This window comes from Cyprinus carpio, chromosome A24, assembly GCF_018340385.1.
Source record: "Cyprinus carpio isolate SPL01 chromosome A24, ASM1834038v1, whole genome shotgun sequence".
Lineage (NCBI taxonomy): Eukaryota > Metazoa > Chordata > Actinopteri > Cypriniformes > Cyprinidae > Cyprinus > Cyprinus carpio.
Window position 1 is genome coordinate 21,198,758 of NC_056595.1, and position 25,070 is coordinate 21,223,827.

The 25,070-nt window shown below is 33.2% G+C and overlaps 1 protein-coding gene across 2 annotated transcripts in view; it reads right to left on the bottom strand.

Moving 5' to 3' along the window:
• The window catches only part of LOC109106583 (acid-sensing ion channel 1C), a 70,979-nt gene that overhangs the window by 32,650 nt on the left and 13,259 nt on the right, over positions 1-25,070 (bottom strand). Inside the window, exon 1 of one of the 2 annotated variants that reach the window (XM_042714639.1) lies at positions 684-1,628. The exons of the other annotated variant lie outside the window; for it this stretch is intronic. Coding sequence (XP_042570573.1) covers positions 684-1,208 — 525 coding nt within the window. The 5' untranslated portion in view covers positions 1,209-1,628. Of the gene's footprint in view, positions 1-683; positions 1,629-25,070 lie in introns of those variants that run through there. 2 annotated transcript variants of the gene reach the window in all.

Genomic DNA, 25,070 nt, shown 5'->3' on the forward strand with positions numbered 1-25,070 from the left:
TCTAGATCAACCTCAAAACTTAGAATAACCACTTTGCTACTTACACTGTAGGGGTCTTATTGGTTGGTCTTCTTTAATAATTGACATTATTTTTTATTCATTATTATAATTTTTTTATCATATATGGTATCAGTGTCCAAAATTAGATAATTATAAATATTCAATATATTAACTGGATTTATATATAATATTATATTTAATACACACACACATATATACAAAATATACACAAAATAGATAGGACTGTTCATAATGATATATATAATATGGCCAAAATTATTATCGTTATATATTTGGCCAGAATATTTTATATATTATTATAGAATTTAATATATATATATATATATATATATATATATATATATATATATATATATATATATATATATATATATATATATATATATATATATATATATATATATATATATATAAAAAAAAATTTTTTTCATTTTTAAAGAAAATACAGTTATGGCCAATTATCTACCACCAATCTATTTTTTCTAAATTAATAAAAAATAAAGTCAATAAAATAAATTTAGGCATCACAACATTATAATGTTTATTTATGAAATGAACAACGGGAAAAATTAAACAACTTAACACAGCGATCACCTTAGTCAAAAGCGGTTAAAATGCCTAAACCCTGTCCATTCAGTGGACATCTCTCTGGCTTTACTCACAGTTGTGAAGTTCTCCGGCCCACAGTCTTTTCCACGATACTTGCAGTCCAGCAGCATTTCATCAATGCTGTGGCTGGTCCTCTGCACAAACTCCAGCATGTTGAAGGTCTTGCTGGGAAAGAACTTGCTGTTGTCCGGTGGCTGTCCCAGGGCGGCCATGAAGTCATCAAAGTCGCTTTGCTCCACACCTAGCAACCCCGCCATCCAGAAGAGATCGTTGCGGATCATTTTGGAGCGTCTGAAGCTGTTGTAGTTGCAGAGGGTGATGGCCGGAAAGTACATGACAGGACTGTCCATTTCATCCAGGATGGTGACGTGAGGATAGCTGAGGTAGTCCATCACGGCTCCAGCCACGTGGTAGAGGAAGATGGACAGCGAGGAGAGGAACGCTGCTGCCCAGAACAGACGTCTAATGGTCACTCCTCCGGGCAAGAAGATGTGGCTCAGGCCATGGAGGGTGCAGTTGGCTCCGAAGACAGTGATGTCTGATGGCCGGGGTTGCTCTTCCTCTTCGGCGGAACCCATTGCGTTACTGTGGACTGAACAGTGAGCTAGCGGTCTAAATCTAACCTTTGCAAAGTCTGGATTGGTCAGAAGTGAGGGTGGTGTGGTCTAAACTGGAGCTAGGTCATAACATCCCCATCCATGTGGGGACATTCGGAAACATGAGATGGCCATTTTGATGCTGACAGCGGTTTCCGTTTTGTGCATTCTTGGAGGGCAAAGAGGTCCAAATATTGGGTTTCGTGGGGATGAAACTCAGTCCCTTAATAGATAAAGGATGAGGAGAAGCCCATGAGAAACCATAGAAATTAATCAATAATGAAGAAGTAAAAAAAAATCCAATAGCAAGCAGAGAGAAATGCCAGGCAGTTGGTCTATAGGTAATTACCTAGAGTATTAAACTTTGTCTCGCATCATTTGTGCTACAGACATGCATGATATTTCAAATCGAGCAGCTCATGTGCTATTACGTCTCAGAAGTGATTGCACTTTTTTACCTGGTGGATGAGAAAACATACCCACTGAAGCAAGGACCGAGACCACGATATCTTAGAGACTTTGGCATGGGATCTTTTGACTTGAGACATTACGTAACCACCTAGCAACCTCCCAAAACACCCTGGCAACCACAACAATGTGCTGAAAATCACTCAGAACCCTAAAATAGTGATGGTGAGGTGACACTAGTGACACATATTGAGACATTACGTAACCACCTAGCAACCACACACAATTAAAGTCTGAGATAACAGTCAGAAAATGTATTACTTTCTTTAAAAAAAATACAGTACTTTTTTAAATGTTTTATTAGCTGCATTAATGCAATGAAATGAAATAAAGCTGCATTTATTTGCTAAAATATACAGAAAAAAGAGTGATATTTTAGAATATTATTACACTTTAAAAATCACTGTTTTCTATTTAAATATATTTAAAAATGTTATTTACTTCTGCAAAGCTGAATTTTAGCATACTAAAATGTGTTTGATGTAAATCAGTAAGATAAATTAGTTATTGTTGGTTGGGTGTAGTTAGTGATATTTATTATGAATTATTATTACCAATGTTGAACCCCCCCCCCCCCCTTCTTTGATGGATAGAAAGTTCAACAGAAAATCATTCATCTGAAATAAAAACCTTTTGTAACATTACAAAAGTCTTATGTCACTTTTGACCAATTTAAAGCATTCTTAAATGCTGATAAATAATAAAAACACAATGCAAATGACTGATAATATTGTAAAGCATCAGCATAAGAAGTAATTAAAAAATGGCATTGATGAATAGAAAAAACAAACAAACACTTTGTTTCAACATCCAAAATGAACAGATGCTGAGTGCGTTCAAACTTATACCTCGGAACATTTACAATCAATTGATTGCAATTGTTGTTATAATGAAGAATCTGTTGTGTTCAGTCATACAGGTTTGGAACGACATGAGGGTGAATAAAGGATAACAGAATTTTAATTTTTGGGTGAACTATCCTTTTACTCCCTATAAATAATGAAGCAGAAGATGGAATGTTTACTTGCTTAAAAACAAAATTGATTGTTTTAGTTATTTGCACCAGTGCAGTTAAAAACCCAACAGTGTTTGATAGATTGTTTAAAGTTTTATTGTTCCCAAATTGCATCTATCCATTTACCTATCTAGCTGTTGTCTTCTGTCTATTACAGATCTAATCGATCTTCCCAAACAGCCAGACACACACAAATAATTTCACAGGAGAAAAAAAAGGACTAGGCGGAAAACAAGTAACTCCAGCCACGTGCATTCAGCAGTTCATCTCCCGCGCAGCATTCAGTCACTGCAATTCTGAAATCAGCGGAGCACAGCAGACTCTCATAATCTGAACCCTTAACACACAGCTTCCTTTACATCAGCATTTCAGTGTGCAGGGGCCCAAACGAGTCTTCACACCCTTTCAACATCCACAGAGCTGCATTCACACGTGTCCAGATTACTGATCTCAGCCTGCACACGCTTTCATATCCCGCGCCCTGTTTCCAGACATGCAGGAAATGTCAATGTTAGTATATGAAGAGCGCCAAATCCACTTAGCTCCTATAAAAGGCAAGTCTTAAACCACTGGAGTACAGAGCAGCCAGGAGAGAAAATCCATCAGGCAGGGAACCCGACAGACAAGGATCTCAAAACGAGCGTGGCTTAAATTTACAGGATTAGATTATGTAATAAGTAACATAAACGACAGAATGCCGCTACTGTATACAACACGCCATCTTACTAAGAATCAGTAAGACTCTAGATCATAATTATCATCAGATCCAATGATTTGCTACTTTAAAATGTGACATTTGGCATTATAACCTACGGACGTTCAATACTGCCTCCTGTTGGTCATTTTCCCAAGCAATTCTTTTAATTAGAGCACAAGAGGTCGTCTCCAGCATGAACAAGACTTTTCAAATACTGACCTGAATGTATAATGTACCGCACAATTAAAAAGGCCACAAAAAGCATTTGGTCATACCTGCATAAGCTACTCAAAATGTCTGAATGTCATTGCATTAGATAATAATCAAGTGATCTATGCAAACTATAATAAAGTGGCATCTGCAAAAGAAATTATGCTAGAGGGTTTTTTTCAGAAAAAAAACTTCACATTAAGACATTTTTGCAATGCAAACCAAAATTTAACACAGGATTTATGGGCATATTCCATTAATGTTTCACAACAACAAATTGTCATTTGTAAAATAATATATATATATATATATATATTTTGCAACTTTGTTTATGATGTTCCCAAAATTGTTGACCAATACATCTCCATGTAATTTCTAGTTGATGGTAATGCCTAGGTTGTAATCAATGGGGTTTTTTTTAAATAGTTTTGATTCATACAGATCCACAAATAAATCATTCATAATGATTAATGAACTATTTGAAAAAAGAACTAACTCAAAAGAACGACTCACTCACAAATCAAGTTTTCACTTGCACACAAAAGTAATATTGAGCAGATGAAATATTTTAAAGCAGATCTACACCAGAAAAAAATATACATTTTAAGATTTTACAAATTTTCCCATGATTAGAAATGTCTACAACATTTCCATGTTTTATGACCTTGCATTTTGTTATGTAATACAATGACAAATATGATTTAAGTTCATTTAAAATTTCCAGATACAGTGCCCTCCACTAATATTGGCACCCTTGGTAAATATGAGAAAATGCGGCTGTAAAAATAAATCTGCATAGTTTATCTTTTTGATCTTTCATTCCAAAAACTCACAAAATTCTAACCTTTCATTGAAGTACAGTAAAACAACTGAAAGCGGGGGAAAACTCACATTATGAAATTTTCCCGTTTTTCTCCTATATACTTTAAATATTTTACTCATAAGAATTTCTAGGGGTGCCAATAATTGTGGCCAACATGAACTAGAGAAAAACATTTATTTCATAATAAGACTTCCCCACCACATTCCATTGTTTTATTTTAATGAAAGGTTAGAACTTTGTGAGTTTTTGCAATGAAAGATCAAAAAGATAAGTGAAGATTTATTTTCACAGCCACCTTTGCTCATATTTACAAAGGGTGCCAATATTTTAGTGGAAGGCACTGTATTTCAAAAGCTTCAAACTTTTGGTTTGTTTAAGAATTTTTTTTTTTAATTAATAAGTCTAGAATTAGTCTCAACAAATATTTTTCTTTCTTTCTTTTTAACCACATTAATATTGTGAAATGTTATTACAATTTAAAATAACAGTTTTATATGCTAATACATTTTAAAATGTAATTTATTTTTCAGCATCACATGATTCTTCAGAAATCATTCTAATATGCTGATTTGCTGCTCAAGAAAAATGTATTTTTATCAATGTTGAAAACAGTTGTGCTGCTTAATATTTTGGAAATCATGATAAAATCAAGATTCTAGAATGAATAGAAAGTTCAAAAGAACTTTGATATTAAAAATCTTTTGTAACATTATTAATGTCTTTATTGTCACCATTATCATAAACCCCACTTAATTCAACAGAACAATTTGCATTCTGTTAAAATTACAAAATATTATCCATCCATCAGGTAATTCCTAAGAAACAAAAGGACACTCTAACAGTCATGCGCTGGCGCTTTCCTGATAGTTTGACATGTGAATTCCTTTCAAGCAGAAAAATTAATCAGCATTTGAAAGGGGAAAGGTGACTTTTCCAGTCCCTGAGGTAACTTTATGAAGAGCCATTCTGTGGGAATGAACTGAGAGCTAATGAATCTGCCTTCAGTGAGAATCTGACTTATCAAAGACATTTGTGGCGAAAGCGAGATTGCTGTCCTTTAATGAGAATGTAGAAACAGAGGGCCAGATTTGGGACACTCACACTCACTTTGATGTCGACACTGCCTTTCTAAATGTTTTGGCTCATTTCAGTCACAAATTAAGCACTTAAAAGTCCAAATTCTGTTATTGTTTACTCGCCATCATGCAGATTTTTCTTAGAAAAGTGTGATTTCTGAGGGGAAGATTTTCATTCAGTAGTGACTTAACCCTCATGTTGTGTTCTGGTAATTTTGATGTGGAGATGATTTTATTTATTTTTTTTTTCTCAAAAATGCTAGTAAGTGTTGTCACACTGGACTAAAACTAATTGATTTTGCTCACACAGGGTATTTTTTTTTTCTTACCCAAAATTATTGGATAATTTTCGTACTTTGAGAATGAAAGATTGAATCCAAGGTTTGGTGATAATATAGCATAAACAGAGATTTACATGAAAATTTTAAAAAGCAGGTCATTTTTAACCATGAACACCAAATTAGGTACAGTTTTTTTTTTTTTTTTTTTTTTTTTTTTTTTTTTTTTTAGCACAGCACAAGGGCTGAATATCGGTCAGTTGCTCAAATAAAGTGTTTATATTGTATAATATTTTATGTTTTTCTTTTTTTTTTTTTTTGTTATTTTATTTATGTAAATAAGAATTATTAAATATAGGGTATAAAAGAGATTTTATTTTTGATGCCATATAGAAGAACCTTTCAGTGATCAGTTCTTAAAAGAACCATGTTTTCTAAGTGTAAAGAATAGTTTAATAATCTAAAAAACCTCTTTCCACTATGAAGAACCTATTGTGGAATGGAAAGATTCCATGGATGTTAAAGGTTCTTCATGAAACAATCAATGTCAATAAAGGAGCTTTATTTTTAAGAGTGTGGAGGTGAATAAACAGCAAGAGGATTTATTTTTAGCTGAACTATACCTTTAGCTTACTAGGTAAATGAACATTCTCCATGGCTCTTTGACAGGCTTTGCTGATAGCTACAGGGATGATGATGCAGAACTGAGACAGGGAGTCTCTTGGGCTGGAAGTGGAGAGCTTGTTAAAAGGAATCGGAGGCAGGTGTTAATGTATTCGCTCTACTGTACCTTAATGTCTACAGGAGAGTAAACATCCCACATAGTCATTCAGCACAACCAGCAAGGTTTCAAGGGCCATCAAAATATAACCATATGCCCTCAAGCATTATGAGCGGGGTGGGAAAATTCAAGCCGAAAGTAAATAATGCATGATAAATAACACAACATGGTGAGTAAGAGTCTCTTTGACATAAAATGGTGGTAATTATGAACTTCAGAATTAAAGTAATTCCAGGGTTTTAACAGAAGAGCATAAATCTACATTCATAAATCCATAATCTCTGATGTCCGACGTCAGTCTTTCAAACATGAACGGCTGTCTGAATATGCAAATGTACATACATGAGTTTTTTTGAGTTCTGACTCACAGATCCCCAAGGACGTTTTAGACTAATGATCGTATCATGTGATGAATAATTTCTGACCTTTTAACTCTTTAAAAATGGAGAGAAAACTCCATTTACATGTCTGTCCAGGGAGAGAACTCATAATGAGTTGCATGTAGCTGAAAAGATACAGTGCATGCTGCTCTTCTCGGGGGGCGGGGGGGGGGGGGGGGGGGGGGGGGGGGGGGGGGGGGGGGGGGGGGGGGGGGGGGGGGGGGGGGGGGGGGGGGCATGTAGCTGAAAAAATACGGTGCATACTGCTCTTCTCAAAAAAAGATCAAATTGCAGAGTAAAAGAACCATAAAAGAATGTATGACTCATATACAGATATTACAGTTAAGTCTTCCAGTAACACACAATAGCTTTGTGTGAAGAACAGTCATAATTTTTGTTGTTGTTCACCAAAAATCTTTCCTTATGCAAAAACTCATCAGATTTTGGCTCAAAAATTGTACAAGTATAGGATTGATATTTTTTAAAATTATTAAATAATATAATAAAATGTAATATTTATCATACATGAATGGGGGTGTGCCAGATCAAATATATGGGCATTACTTATTTTTTTTTAAATTATGTGTTATCTAATTATTTATTTTAAAAAATAATACTTTAGCAAGTATGTATTAAATTAATTAAAAGTGACAGTAAAGATGTTTACATTGTTACAAAAGATTTCTATTTCAAATAAACGCTATTCTTTTAAACTTTCTATTCATCAAAAAATACTGAAAAAATTCATCATTTTTTTCATAAAAATATTAAGCAATATAAGCAAAACTGTTTTCATCATTGGTAATAAGAAGACATTTTTCTTGAGCAGAATGATTTCTGAAGGATCATGTGACACTGAAGACTGGAGTCTTGCAGAAATTTCAACTTTGACTCAAGAATAATTTACATTTTTAAAAGATATTAAAACAGGTTTTTTTTTTAGTAGAACAATATTTTAAATCACAATATTACTATTTTTGTTGTATTTTTGATCAAATACATGAGGCTTTATTAAGATATTTATTTTAAAAACATAAAAAAGTCTTACCAGCCCAAAACTTTTGAACAACTATCTATTTATTTATCAATTATAATAAATTAATACTTCAATTAATAAATAGGGGTGATTTAAAAAGACTTAATTTTTGTGTGAACTATCCCTTTAAACCATCACTTTCACCATCCCCCTAACATGAAATGATGACCTCTGCAGTTCTTTTCATACTCCTCGATGTTTTATTGTTGAATAATAGAGACATTCAGTGTGAGAGTTGCTGATTTATAGCTGCTCTGGATGAACCAAGCACCAATTTTTACACGGATCATTTATCAAGGATTTCATGCCTACTGTACATTTACAGTTACATTTGATCTCAGCAGACATTTTTTATACCAGAGCAACTTGAGCGAAGAAACATCTCTCATAAGTGGCAATTGCTCGAGTAGCTAGATAGGAATGTAACTCAAGAACTGGGGTCAGACTTTATGAGGCAAGGAGGACACTGTGAAAATGATACAATTACATAATAACTGGAAGTACATAATTCATACTGGTGAAGTCCAGAAGGCTATCAGATCAGTAGAAGTAAGTTTAGTCAATGCACACTGTGCAAATTTAATGGTAGCGCTTCCCTAAAGTAAAGCATTTTCACACATAAAATCATTAGACTGTAACCAGCAGAAAGTTGAACTAAATATTAAATTCTATGTATATATTATATCTAACATAACATAACATAACATAACATAACATAACATAACATAACATATACAAAAAATGTTGTGTGTTTTTTCCTAATAATAAACTTTAAAAAACATGACACTTAAGTAGACTAATTGTATATACTGTAATATGAACATAATAGGTAACTGAAACATACTTTAATAGTTTAGTCTACATTGTTAAAAATGTTGAAAATGTATTTCCAAAATAATTCAAACACAACAGCATTTCTAAATTTGCATAAATATTGAATTTTTAATTAAATAAAATGTAAATAATCATTTCAATTTAATTTAAATATACAATTAAATATATTTAAAGTAAATATTAATTACTGTAAAAAAATAAAATACAATAAAATAAAAAATGTCTGTCTTCCTACTGGTTACATATTGATTTCAACTTGCAAAATTCTTATCGCTTCACTAATGCACTGCAATTTATGTTAAAAGTGAGAAAAAAAGAGGTCACTGCACTATAAAAACATCCTGTAAGTTTCAGAACTCAAAATATTCTTGTTATTCTAAAAACAGCTTATATTGAAGCCATTCTGCCAATAAAAAAACAGGTGTGGAATGTGCCACTTTATGACCTAATAGTGTGGCTAAACCCCGCCTCCGTAGAAGAACATCAACGCCTGGTTCTACATCACTGCCTGTTTAGCCACGCCCACTGATGCACGCATGTAGTGTAAATAATGTAAAGCGTCTTTTGTAAATCAAACGACAAATATGCTCCGAAGACAACAAGATGCTGTGCAGAGCCAAGTTGTGGAAAAAGTTTTTGTTTGAATAAATACATAAGTCTGAAGACAAGACGAGAGAGATGAAAACATTATTCTGCTCTCCATACTTCTACTTCATTTACAAACTCATTTTGTTCGCATGAACATAATATCATGGACAACATTTTTTTTTTTTGTTAATCTTTGAGAAAAACTGTATTTTTTGGACTGTGATTTAAGCATCACACTGTAAACCGAGAGATGAAATTAAACTTGTAGGGGGTACAAATGTAGCAAAATAACTTCTTTTTCAGCTGTGATGAGTCATCCACATGAAACTGCTTCTTATCACCAACTCTCAGAAGGCACATAATCAAGAGGCTCCTTTGAGCTTGAGACAATAGCTTTCTGTGATTCAAAAGAACGTTCTGGAATACAATCTTGTGAAACAGGAAAACGTGTTTTGTGAAAAGGGTAAAACAAAGCACCAAATTTTGTTGGTTCATGAACAGAAAGGAAAACTGACTGAAAATTAAATTGGACAGAAAAAAAACTACTTGTTTAGTTAGCATCAAGTGCTTATTAATGAATTTAAAGGTTAAAAAACATCAATATAACAACAGTGTACGCGACCCATGTTTTAATGAGGGGAATATTGGGAATGCCAGAAGTCTTATTTGACTTTTTTGGGGGCTTTTTAAAGGAAGAAAACCAGGTGACCTTCCCCAGATATGTTTAACTTTCTTTTCAATAACACAAAAACTGCACCACAACACATTCACATTGACATTTCTCATTTCCATCCAAACAGCTCGCAAGTTTGAACAGCATTCAGCAATTGCCAACAATTCAAAACAAACCTTCTTTAGCCATTTTAGAAGACAAGCCAAGACAGTCTGAATTATGGATGTCAATGTCCGGTATAAGACAGAATGGTCCTCTATTTAAGAGAAACAAATTACATTCGGTATTACATCCATATGAAGCACAGGTACACCCAAACAGCTGAGGACACGTCAGTATTTATTGCACTGCAGTCAGTATTTAATTCAAGTGTCAATGTTAAAAAGACACATTTGAATGAAAAACAACTTGTGAAAGATGGATGTTGTGCGAGAGCCCAGACATTGGCTGCTACTTCACTTGACAGCGGGAAGAGGATCAAGAAAGATCAAGGAAGAGTAGCTCTACTATTCAACTTTTATCTGTTGGATTTCTGCACTTTTGGATGTACAGCTCATCAGAATGTTTTTCTGTAAATGGTGGCAGTCCAATTTTAGTGCATTTCACAAGTGCACGTTTCACTGAATTTGTTGCCAAGTTGAAAATAAAGGGATAGTTCATCCAAAAATGGAAATTCTACTTATGCATGTTGTTTCAAATCTCGATGACTTCCTTTTTTCTGCTGAACACAAAATAAGATGCACTACTTAAAAAAAAAAAAAAAAAAATTTGAGTCAGTAACGTTTCCGCATTCAGCAAGGATGCATTAAATTGATCAGAAGTGACAGTAAAAACATTTAAATTGTTATGAAACAAATAAATGCTGTTCTTTTTAAATTTCTATTCATCAAATAATTCTGAAAAAAAAAAATGTTTCCACAAAAATATTAGGAAGCATAACTGTTTTCGACATTGATAATAGTAAGAAATGTTTCTCAAGCAGCAAATTGGCATATTAGAATGATTTCTGAAGGATCATGTGACGGTAATGATGCTGAAAATTCAGCTTTGCGTCACAGGAATAAACTACATATTAACTACCATCTGAATACATTTTATTTAAAATTGTAACAATATTTCATAATATTACCAGGTTACTGTATTTTTTATAAACTAAATGCAACCTTGGTGAGCACAGGAGACTTCTTTCAAAAACATTAAAATTGTATCAACTCCAAACTTTTGAATTCTTTTGAAAAAGCTTGGCTTTCATTGTAGCTTTGGCTTTCCTTAACTTCTGCTTTAAAAAAGAACAAATTCATGCACATTTGGAATGATAGTTTTTGAGGGAATTGTCCCTTTAAAAGGTCTGAATTGTGTTTAAAAGTTGGATTTGTTCATCTTGAAATATATTACAACAAATGCAATGAAACATCCATGTGCTCAAACCCTACAGCATGACAGTTTTGTGGGTTTGATACCCAGGGAATGCATGAACTGATAAAATATACTTTCAATGTAATGCAAGTATTTTTGCATGAATGCCAAATACATATATATATATATATATATATATATATATATAAAAATAATATATAAATTTATTAAACATCAGTACCCAGTTTCACAGACAAGTCTTTGCATGTTGCATGTAAAATGCATGTTTGAGCTGTCTTAACTTAAAGCATCTTGCACTGACATTTCCTAAAATGTCAGTGTCATTGATATGTATCAAGGTGCATAACAGTAATGTGTGTTTTTTCTAAAGCACATAAAAATTAAAATAACAAAAACTACTAAAATGTCCTAATTTAACTAATCCGGCTTAATCTAAACCCTGTATGTAAATCCAGGCCAAAAAGTATTTAGCACTTAATTCAGCCTTTTTACTCTCTTTTTATACACTACTGTACACAATGTGTTCACAATGTCACCTGTCACAGATAGATTAATGCTCATGTTGTGTCCTGGCCATTTTGACCGGGAGAGGATTTTCTTTTTCCTGAAAAAGCTAGTCAGTGCTGTCCCAATGTACTAAACCCTACTGACTTTACTCACAGAGTATATACAGTAACAACTTCACAAAGAATGCTAATAATTTTGGGGATTTTTTTATTTACCTTGCTACAAAATTGCTTTAAAATTTCTTGTTATGCTGTATTATTGCCATATATAGGATTCAATCTTTTTTATCAAAGTGATTGATTGTAGGCTTAATTGTTCTGAGCTTATGCACCTCAGTTTTTGAGTGGAAAAAAAAACTTTATTTGTGGAAACGTTGACCAATATTCACTCAAAAACTGAGGTGGATAAGCTCAGTTCATTGCCTACAATCATTCAGACAAAACCTGTGCTAACTGAAAGAAAACAAGTTCACAAAAAAATTCAATCCAAAACTTGGTGATAAAATAGCACGATGAAGATTGGTCATGTTTGACATGTTTTGACACCAAATTAGGTAAAGGATTTTCAGCTCAGAACAAGGGCTAAATCTAAAATGGCACATGTGTATAGAGTGTACCTTATTCTCCTAAAAAAGAAACCGAGTATCCCTTATATTGCTCTGTTGAAGTTGGCAGCCGTAGCCTGCATCGAATGTTAACTTTTAGAGACATGCAACGGTTAGGTGAGCACCGGCACTGAGCTGATTGAAATATTGTTGCATTCTGTGCTCTGTGTACACAGTGTTGGCATGAGAGATAAATGGACTTCATAGACCACTGACCATCAGTCCTTTACCCGGCGTTTAGAGGCATCCATCAAGACCTCCTTAGCCGCAGCAGGGTTACGGAGAGTATATTTAGCGCCACGGTCTGCTGTGAGAAATATTTCCCCAACACATCAGGTAATGAGCTCTGCAGATCAAACCTGCCGAAGCACACACGTGAACTGAAGGGCGTATGTGCTAAAATTCTAGCTTTCCTGTCCTGTCTGTATCTATTTTTAGCCGGCTGTAACGTTAGTGACTGGAGCAGAGGTAATTACAGCCATTTCAAAGGGCTCAGGTCTACACCGCAATAATAAAGGTGGATGCTGCGTTTCTCTCTGGTGGGCACTGGTACCGGCCGCGGATCTGCCAACGAGTGACTCATCGCCTCATGCGGGGAGAATGTCTGAAAATGGGAAACGCATACTACAGCGCAGAGAAGCTTTCAAGAATAAAGAGTGGATCATTAAATGAGATGGGGAAGGGATGAGGCTATGCATAGATTTTTGCAATAAAAAAAAGTTTTTAAATCACACGTTCAATTCAAAATATCGATCTCTGCTCTAGCTGTCATGTGCTCCAATATCATGTCTGAGATCTGGTCTGGAACTGCTCAGGGCAAATCCAATTGTGTTCAAATTCTTGATTTAATTTAACATACTCCCAGCTTATAGGTTTCACTGCTAATTTGCTTCACTATTTTTTTTTTTTTTTTTGTGTGTGTGTGTAATTTTTGAAATGCACAAATACACGTATCTGACTAGTTAGTCTTAAGGTCGCCCTTTAAAGATGGAATACTCACAGTACAAGATGCTAAAGTAAAAGTAAAAACAGTAATATCTGGAAATATTATTACAATTAAATTTTTTTATGTGATTATAGGTCTATCTTAAAATGTAATTTATCTGTTATGATAATCTAGTCATTACTCCAGTCTCCATTGTTGTGTATTTAATATTTTTGTGGAAACTATGATACATTTTTTTCAATATTCTTTGATGAATAGAAAGTTTAAAAGAACAGAGTTTGAAATAAAAAATAAAAAAACATTTTAATCATTATAAGTGTCTGTACTGGTCACTTTTGATCAATTTAATGCTTTCTTGTTTAATAAAAGTATTAATTTCTTTAAAAAATTCTCACACAAAGCTATCATCACTGTTTGCTTTCACTGAACTGGAAAAAACAGCATAAACATTCATCAAAACATCTCTTTTGTGTTTCACGGAAGAAACAAAAAGTCAGACAGGTTTGAACAACATGAGAGTGAGTTAATGATGATTTTTAGTTGCGGTTGAACTATTTAATATCAATTTAAACCTCAATGTGTTGTGCACAACATATCTGATACATCTACAGTCATTCATATGACCTCAAATGATCCAATTCAACTCTAAGATGCAGCATAACCTCTGATGGCTCTTCACAGTGCTTTCCAAGAGCCAAGACTACCGCTTTGAAGTTCAGGCATTGAGTGTATGAGAGGGGCTGCTTGAGACGGCGCTGTCACTGAACACAATCTCATCCCCCCAGCAAGAGCATTCTGATACATGTTTCCATTTAAATGAAACACTAAAAAACAAAAGCATGAGAGACGTCTTGAAAGGCATGTGGAAGATACGGTGAGATGTGCAAAATAAAGTCAAACAGACATCTCTCACAGGGCTGTACTAACAGTGTAATTTTTTAGCTATAGGGCACTGATGTCACCCGCCTGACAGACTCATTTCCACAGTTCAACACCAAATCACAACATGTTGCTTTGCTGTTTTATAAAAGATCTGTAAATATATATTCAGTCACGCACTGGCACACTGAGTCACTTTGCCTTTGCTTTTCAAGGCTGCTTTCTAGTTTTCGCTCTCTTTTGTTTCAGAATGCTAATTAGATCTCATGAATCAGGGCTTCTCAATTAGAGGGGAAAACTAGCATTTGTCAGCATTCACATTCATCAGAACTGCACAAAAACACAATCTGAAGCTTGCAATGTTTGCTCATAAGGCCATGAGTCTACAGTCAATTACATGAAAACAGTGTGATTCTGAAGCCACAGGAAAATGCAATCTTGACAACATGAGGTCAAAGGCAGCAGGCGGAAAATATAAGTCAATTGTATGTTTTTAGCCTCTCAAAAAGAATTGTGCACTGGTAAAACACTGTTTACTGGAATATAATGAAATACATGTTGCTTGCGAAGATAATTTAATCAAAATACAAGGCTACTTATGCATGCCTGTCCATAAGAAAATAAGCAAGTGCAGTGATAAAACAGTTGGAAATGCAACATTTAATTAACTTCATTTACGTTTACGCATTTAGCAACATTTGCCAAATTATTTGATGAATTGCTTTGTTTTGTATATTATATCAATAATGCTAAATTAAATATGCTGATAAAATAAGAATTTATATTATTCACAATATTGATGTATTAAAAATGTCTAATATCAGCTAATAACAAATATGGCACTGATATATGATATTCCCATGTAAATGATCAAAGTGCTTGATCGGATTGCTTTAAACGGGTGAATATTGACTATGCATATGCTTCAGGTATTAAAAAAAATTATTATAAAATAAAATATATATATATTATATAAATATTAATATAATTATTATACTTTTTATTCATTTTAATAATAATAAAAAATATTTTATTATTACAACTACACCATTATACAAATTACAATAAGGATTTTATGGGAATATTAAAAGATTATGATTCAACAACAATAATAATCATAATTTGTATAGTATTATTAGGAAATGTAGTATTTTTATCTTTTAATAGTTCTATGAATAAAAATGTCTATAATATGTAATATTCCCGCAAAGAAACATCATGGCACTAAACCAGACTCCCGTCAAGGCTCAGTACTTGGACCACTTCTCTTCTCCATCTACATGACGTCATTAGGATCTGTCATGAAGAAGCATGGCTTTTCCTATCACTGCTACGCTGATGACACTCAACTCTACTTCTCATTCCAACCAGATGACCCGACGGTAGTTGCTCGCATTTTAGCCTGTCTGAGTGACATTTCTAGCTGGATGAATGACCATCACCTTCAGCTCAACCTTACTAAGACTGAACTGGTTCCAGCTAACCCATCGTTTCATCACAACTTCTCTATACAGCTGGGTTTGTCAACCATAACTCCTTCCAGGACAGCCAGAAACCTAGGAGTTGTGATGGATCATCAGTTAAGCTTCACGGACCATATTGCTACAACGACCCGGTCCTGCAGATTTGCCTTATACAACATTAGGAAGATTAGACCCTTCCTGTCAGAGCAAGCCACCCAACTTCTTGTCCAAGCTCTTGTTCTCTCCAGACTGGACTATTGTAATGCTCTCCTGGTGGGCCTTCCTGCATGTACTATCAAGCCTCTGCAACTGATCCAGAATGGAGCAGAGAGGGTTGTCTTCAATGAGCCAAAAACAGCTCATGTTACTCCTCTCCTCATCAGGTTACACTGGCTACCAGTAGCCGCTCGCATTAAATTCAAGGTACTGATGCTTGCCTACAAGTCGACCACTGGCAATCTAAACAAAACCAAAAGCTCATTAGTTCAATCTTATGCGCCCTCCAGAAGTTTGCGCTCTGCAAGTGAACGACGCCTTGTGGTGCCATCCCAAAGAGATTCAAAATCACTCTCACTGACTTTTTCCTGGACTGCGCCCAGCTGGTGGAATGACCTCCCGATCTCAATTCGAACAGCTGAGTCTTTACTCATTTTCAAAAAACATCTAAAGACTCGTCTTTTTCGCCTGCACTTAACCAACTAATACTAGCACTTACCTTTTCTTTTTCTTGTCTATCATATTCAAAAAAAAAAAAAAAACCTGGCTACGTGTTCTGTACTAGTTGTTGTTCTCTTGTTGATCTGATTGTTTCTATTGTTCTCATTTGTAAGTCGCTTTGGATAAAAGCGTCTGCTAAATGATTAAATGTAATGTAAATGTAGTATCAAAAATAGTGCTGTAAAATTTCACTGGTATTGATAAAGACTGACATGTTGGTGTTGTGGTGTTGACATTGTGACAAACCTACTTCCTATATATTCTGTTGTTGACAATAAAAGCTGTGCATCCAGACAAACCCATCACGGTATTTTGATGCTAATTCATCTGTCACCTAGCAGAAGCTAGCCAAATGTAGTAGATGCCAACATGGACAGGTTGAGAGACACATACTCATTCTGAAAAGCAAAAAAAAAATTATCAGTGTATGCAGCTCATGGCAATATATAAAGAACATTCGGTTTACTCCTGCATGGTACTGTGTTGCACTGTTAAGAATGAATGTACGTATGTGAGAAGTGTGTGCTTTTTCAAAACAGAATGACTGATGCTGGGCATATCAGTATTAGTCTCCAGGCTTATAACGGAAAGTCTTCTGTTGTAATTTAACAGTCCTCTTGTGAATGGAAGCTGTGACATTCAGACCTGCATATTTGTCTCATCGATTTGCGTCTAGCTCAAAAGGCATTGTTCATTCCCGGCGGTATCCCTCCCCTCGGAAGCTCACAGACTCAGGACGCAGAATACCAATGATATGTGATATTTAAATGGTCGTGATATTTGCACAATTCAAACAGGCGGCTCTGTCTCGCAGGGGTCGTGGTGGTGACAAATACATGCAAATTAGCTGCATGTGCAGAAAATGTGGTGATGTTATCTACGGAGTTCAAACCAGTGTTCAGCAAACCTCTGGTTTTGATATCTGATGTAAATTAACAGACTCACTCAATTTAAAAATCAAACAATTTCTTCAGTCCAATGAAGCAAAAACATCCCTGTGTACAAAAAAAATTAATTAATTAATTAATTAAAAACTGCTTAATTCATATGTTATTCTATTTAAGGAGTAGCTGCATGTCTTTTGTGCCGTAACAAGTAAAATCTAGATTTGCCACCCCACAGTTGAATCTGGCACCTATTATGCTATAATCTGTGAAAATGCTTAAAGATAAATTATTATAAATAATAATATTAATAATATTCCTCCCAAAACTATCTGTATGTGTTTCATAATAATATTAACAATAATACATTTTGATATTCCCATGAAATTGTCTATAATAGGTAATATATATAATATATTATAAAATAATAATAATAATAATAACAATAATAATACAAATTCAAAGAATTTTCTTTCTTCAACCAAAAACAAAATAAATTTAGTATAATCTGCCTGCTGCCTTTTTCCATACAATGAGAGTGAATGGTGAGAAAAGATGAACATTTTCAAAGAATATCATTACATTTTTGTTCTGTTCCTCATATGGCTTGTGAAGTACAACTTAAAGTCATTAACCACTTTAATGTCTCTTTAATAGTGTTTTTTAGTGCTTGACAGTCGTGGTCACCATTCAGTTTCACTGTATGCCAAGTAACACTGTGATTGATTGTTAAATTTCTTTTGTGTCTGACAGAAGTAAGAAAATTGCATGTTTAGAAAAACATGATAAGTAAATGAGGACATTATCTTTATTTTTGGGTACACTATTCCTTTAAGAATCTGTCTAACTGATGTTTTTTCTTTAAATCCACAGAGAAGAGAATCTTCCTTGCTAGCAAAATGATGTTTTTTACACATTTATTTACTTTAATGCGGTATGTGAGAAACTCACCACCACAGCGCTGTCAGCGCACCTGATATATGCTGCCAGCGGCATGCTGGGACACAACAACTCACTCCCACCGTAATCAAAAAAGCTGCAGACACTGTCAAAGTGCTTCGCAAAGTAGACTGCATGATTCTCACCCGCAGCGCCGATTAGGCGTTAACCACACACTTTCTCAAATGTGACCCATACACTTCATTTCTGTGAAATTAAACATGGAGCAGCTGTTGCTAGAAAGGTTATTGGTCGCCTAAAATGTCAAGACGTTAAACTGTTTGTAAACTAATCATTTGAGAACATCTCACATTACTGTAATAGAAGATGGCATTGAGCTCAAGAGGAATTTACCAGTTATTATCACAATAACACAGCTTGAGATAATGGAGTTGGAAATAAAGGTTAGCGAATACACTCTTCTGTATTACACAGATCTGATTGAGAGCATCATACAATACTCGTAATTTGTGAAGCTAGATAGTGTAACTGAGAGTGTCTATTACTGTACCTTATTACTGTCACTTATGTTATTAAAACATTGCATGTGATGCAATTTGATTAGATATTTGTATACACTGTTAGTCTAGGTCAGAAATAATTGCATTTTCAAATTATTATTAAATTGAGAAGATTTTACTTACGAACAAAAACTATCATCTTATAGTCACATCATATGAGAGGACTTTATTGAAAAAAAAAAAACTAAAACACACACACAAACCCATAAAAAAAAAAAAAACCCAAGTTAAAAAAAAACCACACCAAACTTTAAAATACATGAAAAAACACACAAAAACAGAAACAAAAAGAAAAGTAAATACAGTACTTACAATATTTAATTCTTATTGCTACTTTTGTTACATTTAAGTAAAAACAAAAAGTAAATAAAAAGCAAATAAAACAAAAGAATATAAATAAAATACATTTTAAAATACATAAGTTAAAATTATAAATTTGCTGAGCTAGATAACAGTATCATAACTGAGACTGTCTATTGGGTACTTGAGTTGTTTTTGCTAAAAAAGCATCACCTAAATCACCCAGTGCGTCCGAATGACCCTAAATCTGCTGACATGAGCACTTGACACAAGCTCTGGAACATATACAGTATATGTGACTCTGTTAACAACTCTCAGTATCTCAGAAAATGTGGTTGAAGGTAGTGAAGTCGCTACTTAATTTATGGCCCGGAAAAGATCTCCCTTTGGACCTGAGTCAGCGACTGATGAAGCATCGACTCGAGCAGTTTCTTCTCATGCTGGCCACACTGAATTAAGGCAATCTCAAAAGCACATTGTTGAATTTGTCTCAAAAATGAAATGGATGATAGATGCTTAACCACAATCCAGCTCTGTTCTGTAATTTTTTCTTAATTCGTTTAGTTCCAAGCAATAAATTACACTGATAACATTTGGAAAGCACTAGAGAGAGATCAGTCACAAACTTGTGAATCTATATGTTTTCATCTGCATCAATCCTGTAACATAATGATATTTTAAAACGAGAAATGTTGCTTTCAAACTACAGTTCTCTGAAAGCAATGTTGCCTTTTGAAATGATCTATTTATAGATATGTTGTTTCACCTGTTTGTGTTCTTCTCGCCATTATACAAAATCTTCATATGTTTCTGAGATACCTTCATTATCAAAACATAAGAGCATTGCACAGAAATAGCATGTGTCATTAGAGATTCTGCAAGCAGAACAGAAGAAACATGTTCAAAATATGGAAGTTAATAATTTGCTCTAATGCCCAAAACAATTCTTTCATTTACAAATTTAACAATTATACAAATGACTGTTATTGTAACACAGCATGTGAAGCAATCTTATTAGATAGCTGTATCGACAATTAGACTGTTAGAAATAATTGTATTTTCAAATGAAATGGAGCAGATTTATTGAACAACAAAAATAATGAATTTATTTTCATGATATGAGATGACTTAATAAATTGAAATTAAATATAAAAAAGAAATAAACAAAATCACAAAAGTAAATAAAAAAAAAATTAAAATTAAAAAAAAATTAATATATATAAAAACCAAAATAATAATAATAACAAAATAAATAATAACTAAAAAACTAAACAAAAATACAGGGGAAAAAATAATAAAACAAAGTGAATAAATTAAAAGCCAACACAAAGTTAAAACACACAAACACACACACACACAAATAAATCAACATAAAACAAAATTAAAGCAAATAAATAAAACACCACAAAACTAAAAAAATAAATCAAGTAAATAAGTTAAAAAACAAAACATAAAACAAAGAAAACAAACACACACAAAAAACTAAATAAAAGCATATAATAATAAAATAATAATAATAAAAAGATCTAACAAAACACAAAATCAAATAATTAAAAACCAACTTAAAACAAAGAAAAAACTAAAACAAATAAATAAAAACACCACAAAGCAAGCTAATTAATTAATAATAATAATAATAAAAAACTAAATAAAAATACAATAAAATTTTGCTTTGGATAGAAGCGTCTGCAAATTGCATAAAAGAAAAAAATGAAAGCATAAAGTCAAATGAATTTAAATAATATAATAAGTACATTAAATGATCTTCTATCATTCCTTCATTGTAAACTGAATACACTTAAGGTACATGCTCAAGCTAACTGATACAATACACAAAATAATTAATCTGTATGTTGTATCTATAGGCCTCAACAACAGTCAAAACCATTATAATTCCAAATTTCAGTACCTGGGACAAACGTGGGACTGAAATCATTGCAACGCTTTTTACTGTTCTCATGGCAACATTATTATATAAGCCATTCAGCGCGGCCTCGACCAGAATACAAGTGACTGATACGCTCCATTTCGATCATGTCAGTATCTACGACATGGAAATACAAATCTATACACTCGCCTTACATACAGTACATGCAATCCACTTAAAAGAGAACAAATTGAGAACGACCAGATGAGAAACAGTGCCTGATGTCTTTGGTTTATGCAGCCTGATTTGCTCATACATTAAAAGTTGCATTTTCATATTTGATGTACTTCCTGCATTAAGGACATAAATCTCTTTTACGCTTTGCCTCAAGTGGATAGAAATATCCCCTCAAGAGGCAGCTTCCTGATAAAAGGCCATTAGTATTGGTTTTAAACTCTGCTAGAACTGCAGTGAATAAGAACCCACTGCAGACTATCGTAAGCCGTGTGCCGTTGCCAAGGCAACCGTGTACCTCAATGTACTTGATTGTTATCTGACGATTGAAGCATGGGTTGCTACATGAGAAAGCAGGCTTGGCTATTTCTCAAATGCAAGTGTTTTGAGGACATAAATAAAGATTGCAGCTCCTTCTACATATCCAGTATTCACTGTGACCTTGCGGTGTGCAAAAGTGCGCTTATTGTTCAGACATGCGTAATTAGCGCCCTCGGTTTGAAATATTCTGCCTTTTCTACTGCTAAGTTGACACTTCTAATCATTTTCTGTCATGTGTTGAAGTGCGATAGTGCTCGGAGCGTCAAATCACTTTCTTGAAGCCTATACGAAAAGCACTTGTACAAACTCTAATCTGACAGTCAGCGCTGGCCTCCTTATTTCCGTATAGTGTACTTTTTTATTCGCATGTATTTATCCAATATGCTTGGAGAGATAAAGGCATCTGAGTGGAAATCCTGTCTTTCTGTGGGATTTGAGGTGTTTTAGGGGTGTTTATATTGTGGCAGTTTAAGCACTTAAATAGCTTCAGGTTTCAGAATGTGTTTTTAAGCACAAGCACAATGAATTCGCTAAACCTGTTTTGAGTGTTTACCACAACAGCAAGTGTATTGAAGTAAACAATGTCTCCTCATTTCCATTCTGACAAATAATGCATGACTAAACGCAATCAAATATTCATTTTGAATGCATTCTCAAGGCCTACTGCATGTATTCAATAACAAAAATCTGCATGAAATACTCCCCCAAATTCATAAAAGATCACACTGAATGTCTGTAATAATTTACATTAATTATATATCCATAAAGCAATGAGACCAGCAAATTCCGTGAGGAAATATAAATCATAGGATCAGTGTTTCACTGTAGGAGTCTGTTGCATTGGGATTGTATCTTTCATGAATGCTTATGATCATACAAGTAGAAAGTAATGACTAATTTAACTCAGTTGTGCGACTATAGCTCATCTACATACTGTAACTTTTCCAGAAACTTTTCCAGCAGTGCAGTGTTAAACAGCTGTTTGCACGTCACAATCATTTGTTTACACAGCTTTGCAACTAAATTAATTCTTTAATTAATAAATTAATAAGTCTGAATCATTTTAGCGAGTTGGTTCATTCAAACCCTTCACTTTAATAAACAGATTCAAAAAACATTTACAGATTCATTTAAATAATCACTCAGTTGTGCTCCTGGATATCCCTGTGCATTATTTAGTTCTGTCATTGACAATAGTGACTGCTCTTTGTAGCCAAATCATACATTTAATATTGATATAAAAATATATACACATACACATTACAAATAAATAAAAATGAAAATATAATATACTTATAACAATTTATATATATATATATATATAAATTTAAACATTTTTGTATTTAACAATGAATTAAAACATTAAAAAACAACACACAGTTTATTTTTACTTATATAATTATTAAATGTATGATTTAGCTAAAAAGAGCTGTTAGTAAGGTTATTGATATAAATAAAGTATTAAAATCTATGATTAAAGTTAAAAGGTCAGTATAAATAAGGTTATTATTTTATATTAATATATCTAGGACCCTATGAAATCTATTAGGCTTTTTCCGTATTTTTTTTTTTTTTTTTTTTTTTGCATTTATTTTTATTTATTTATTTTTTTTTGCATTTTAATGGTTTAATGGTGAAATTAATTGTTTGTAATCAAGAGGTCTAATTTATTAAAATAATGAAACTGACACAATTTAACAACAATTTATGAACGCTATGAAATACATTTCTTTTTTCTCAAATTAAATATATTTAGTTTTCTTTTTTCTGGATTCCATTTTAATGGTATAATTCAATTTTAATAATCAAAAATCATACCTAATTAATCAAATTCATAAAAACAACTTATTTTTTTTACAATAGCACTATGAATATTTTGTTTTTTTTTTACTTTTAGAACTGTTTTATGGACTGAAAGATTTTTTGTTACCTGAACAATTAGCATGTTGTTAAATAACAGTACAACCCACTGAACATTGTACTTCTATCCCTCACGGCCTCGTTTTCATTCCTGTCAAAAGTTACAGGCGCACTCCTCATTTAGGGCTACTGCGAGTGATTGAGGACCATGTGGCGTCAGTGAGTTTGAAGTTGCTGTCTAACACAATGGCAGAGCTGCAGGTTCATCAGCATAGTGATGAGTTCTGGAAAGCTTGTGCAGATAAGCTTTGGCACAGAGATGATTTCAGATGTCAATAACTCCCTTATGTTCATCTGCGCTCACATATCTCCAACCTCATAGAGAAATCAAAGCATCTAATCACAGCAAATACCATCGATGGCACTGATCCAGTACACAATGTGAAACTCTCTATCTGCCCAAAACCACAACTAACAGCCTTAGATCGTTAAATTTGCCGCTTGAGATACTCAGTAACCTTAAAACACAAAAGGTCAGTCTCACTGCATTAAACATCACTATAATATAGAGGAGAAGGCAGGGAACTGTGACACTTCAGTTCTTGCCCATTTAATCTTAAAAAAAAATATATATATATATATATGTTGTTAAATTTAGCCTCAAACATCTCTGACAGGTCAAAGGTCATTAAAAGTTTGGGGTTTTGAAAGAAATTAATACTTTTATTCAGCAAGGATGCATTAAATTAACCAACAGTGACAGTCAAGATATTTTTAACATTACACACACACACAAAAAAATCTATTTTAAATAAATGCTGTTCTTTTTAACTTTCTATTCATCAAAGAATCTTGAAAAACAAAATGTATTACGGTTTTCATAAAAATATGGAGCAGCACAACTGTTTTCAACATTAATAATAAAAATAAATGTTTCTTAAGCAGCAAATCAGCATATTAGAATGATTTCTGGAGGATCATGTGACTCTGAAGACTGGCGTAATGATGCTGAAAATTCAGCACTGCATTACAGAAATAAATTACATTTTAACATTTATTAACATAGAAAACAGTTACTATAAATTTTAATATTTCACAATATTACTTTTTTAACTGTTTTTGACCCACATTTTATTAGGGTCATTATATATATATATTTTTTTTGCTTTCCAGAAATACAATCATTTAACAGCAAGTCTGTAAAATATTGTGTGACATGAATTTTGCTTCAAATATATACAGAAACAACGCCAAAGATAAATACACATGCATAAGCAAGCATAATTTAACTGTAGTTTTAATCAAATAAATGCAGCCTCAGTGTTATTAATTAAAAAATTAAATAAAAAAAAAACTTAAAATAATCCTACCAACCACACACTTTTGAACAGTAGTGTGTAACAATAAAATTATAAATTAAATTTTAAAAATCTGCTCTGCCTTCTATTAGCTGCATAATAGTTTTTAATGATAATAAATGAATGAATTAAAAAAAAATGTGCTCCAGATTCCATTAGTTGCACAGTATTTAACCAAAAACAGGTTTGAAAAAAAATAAAAAATAAT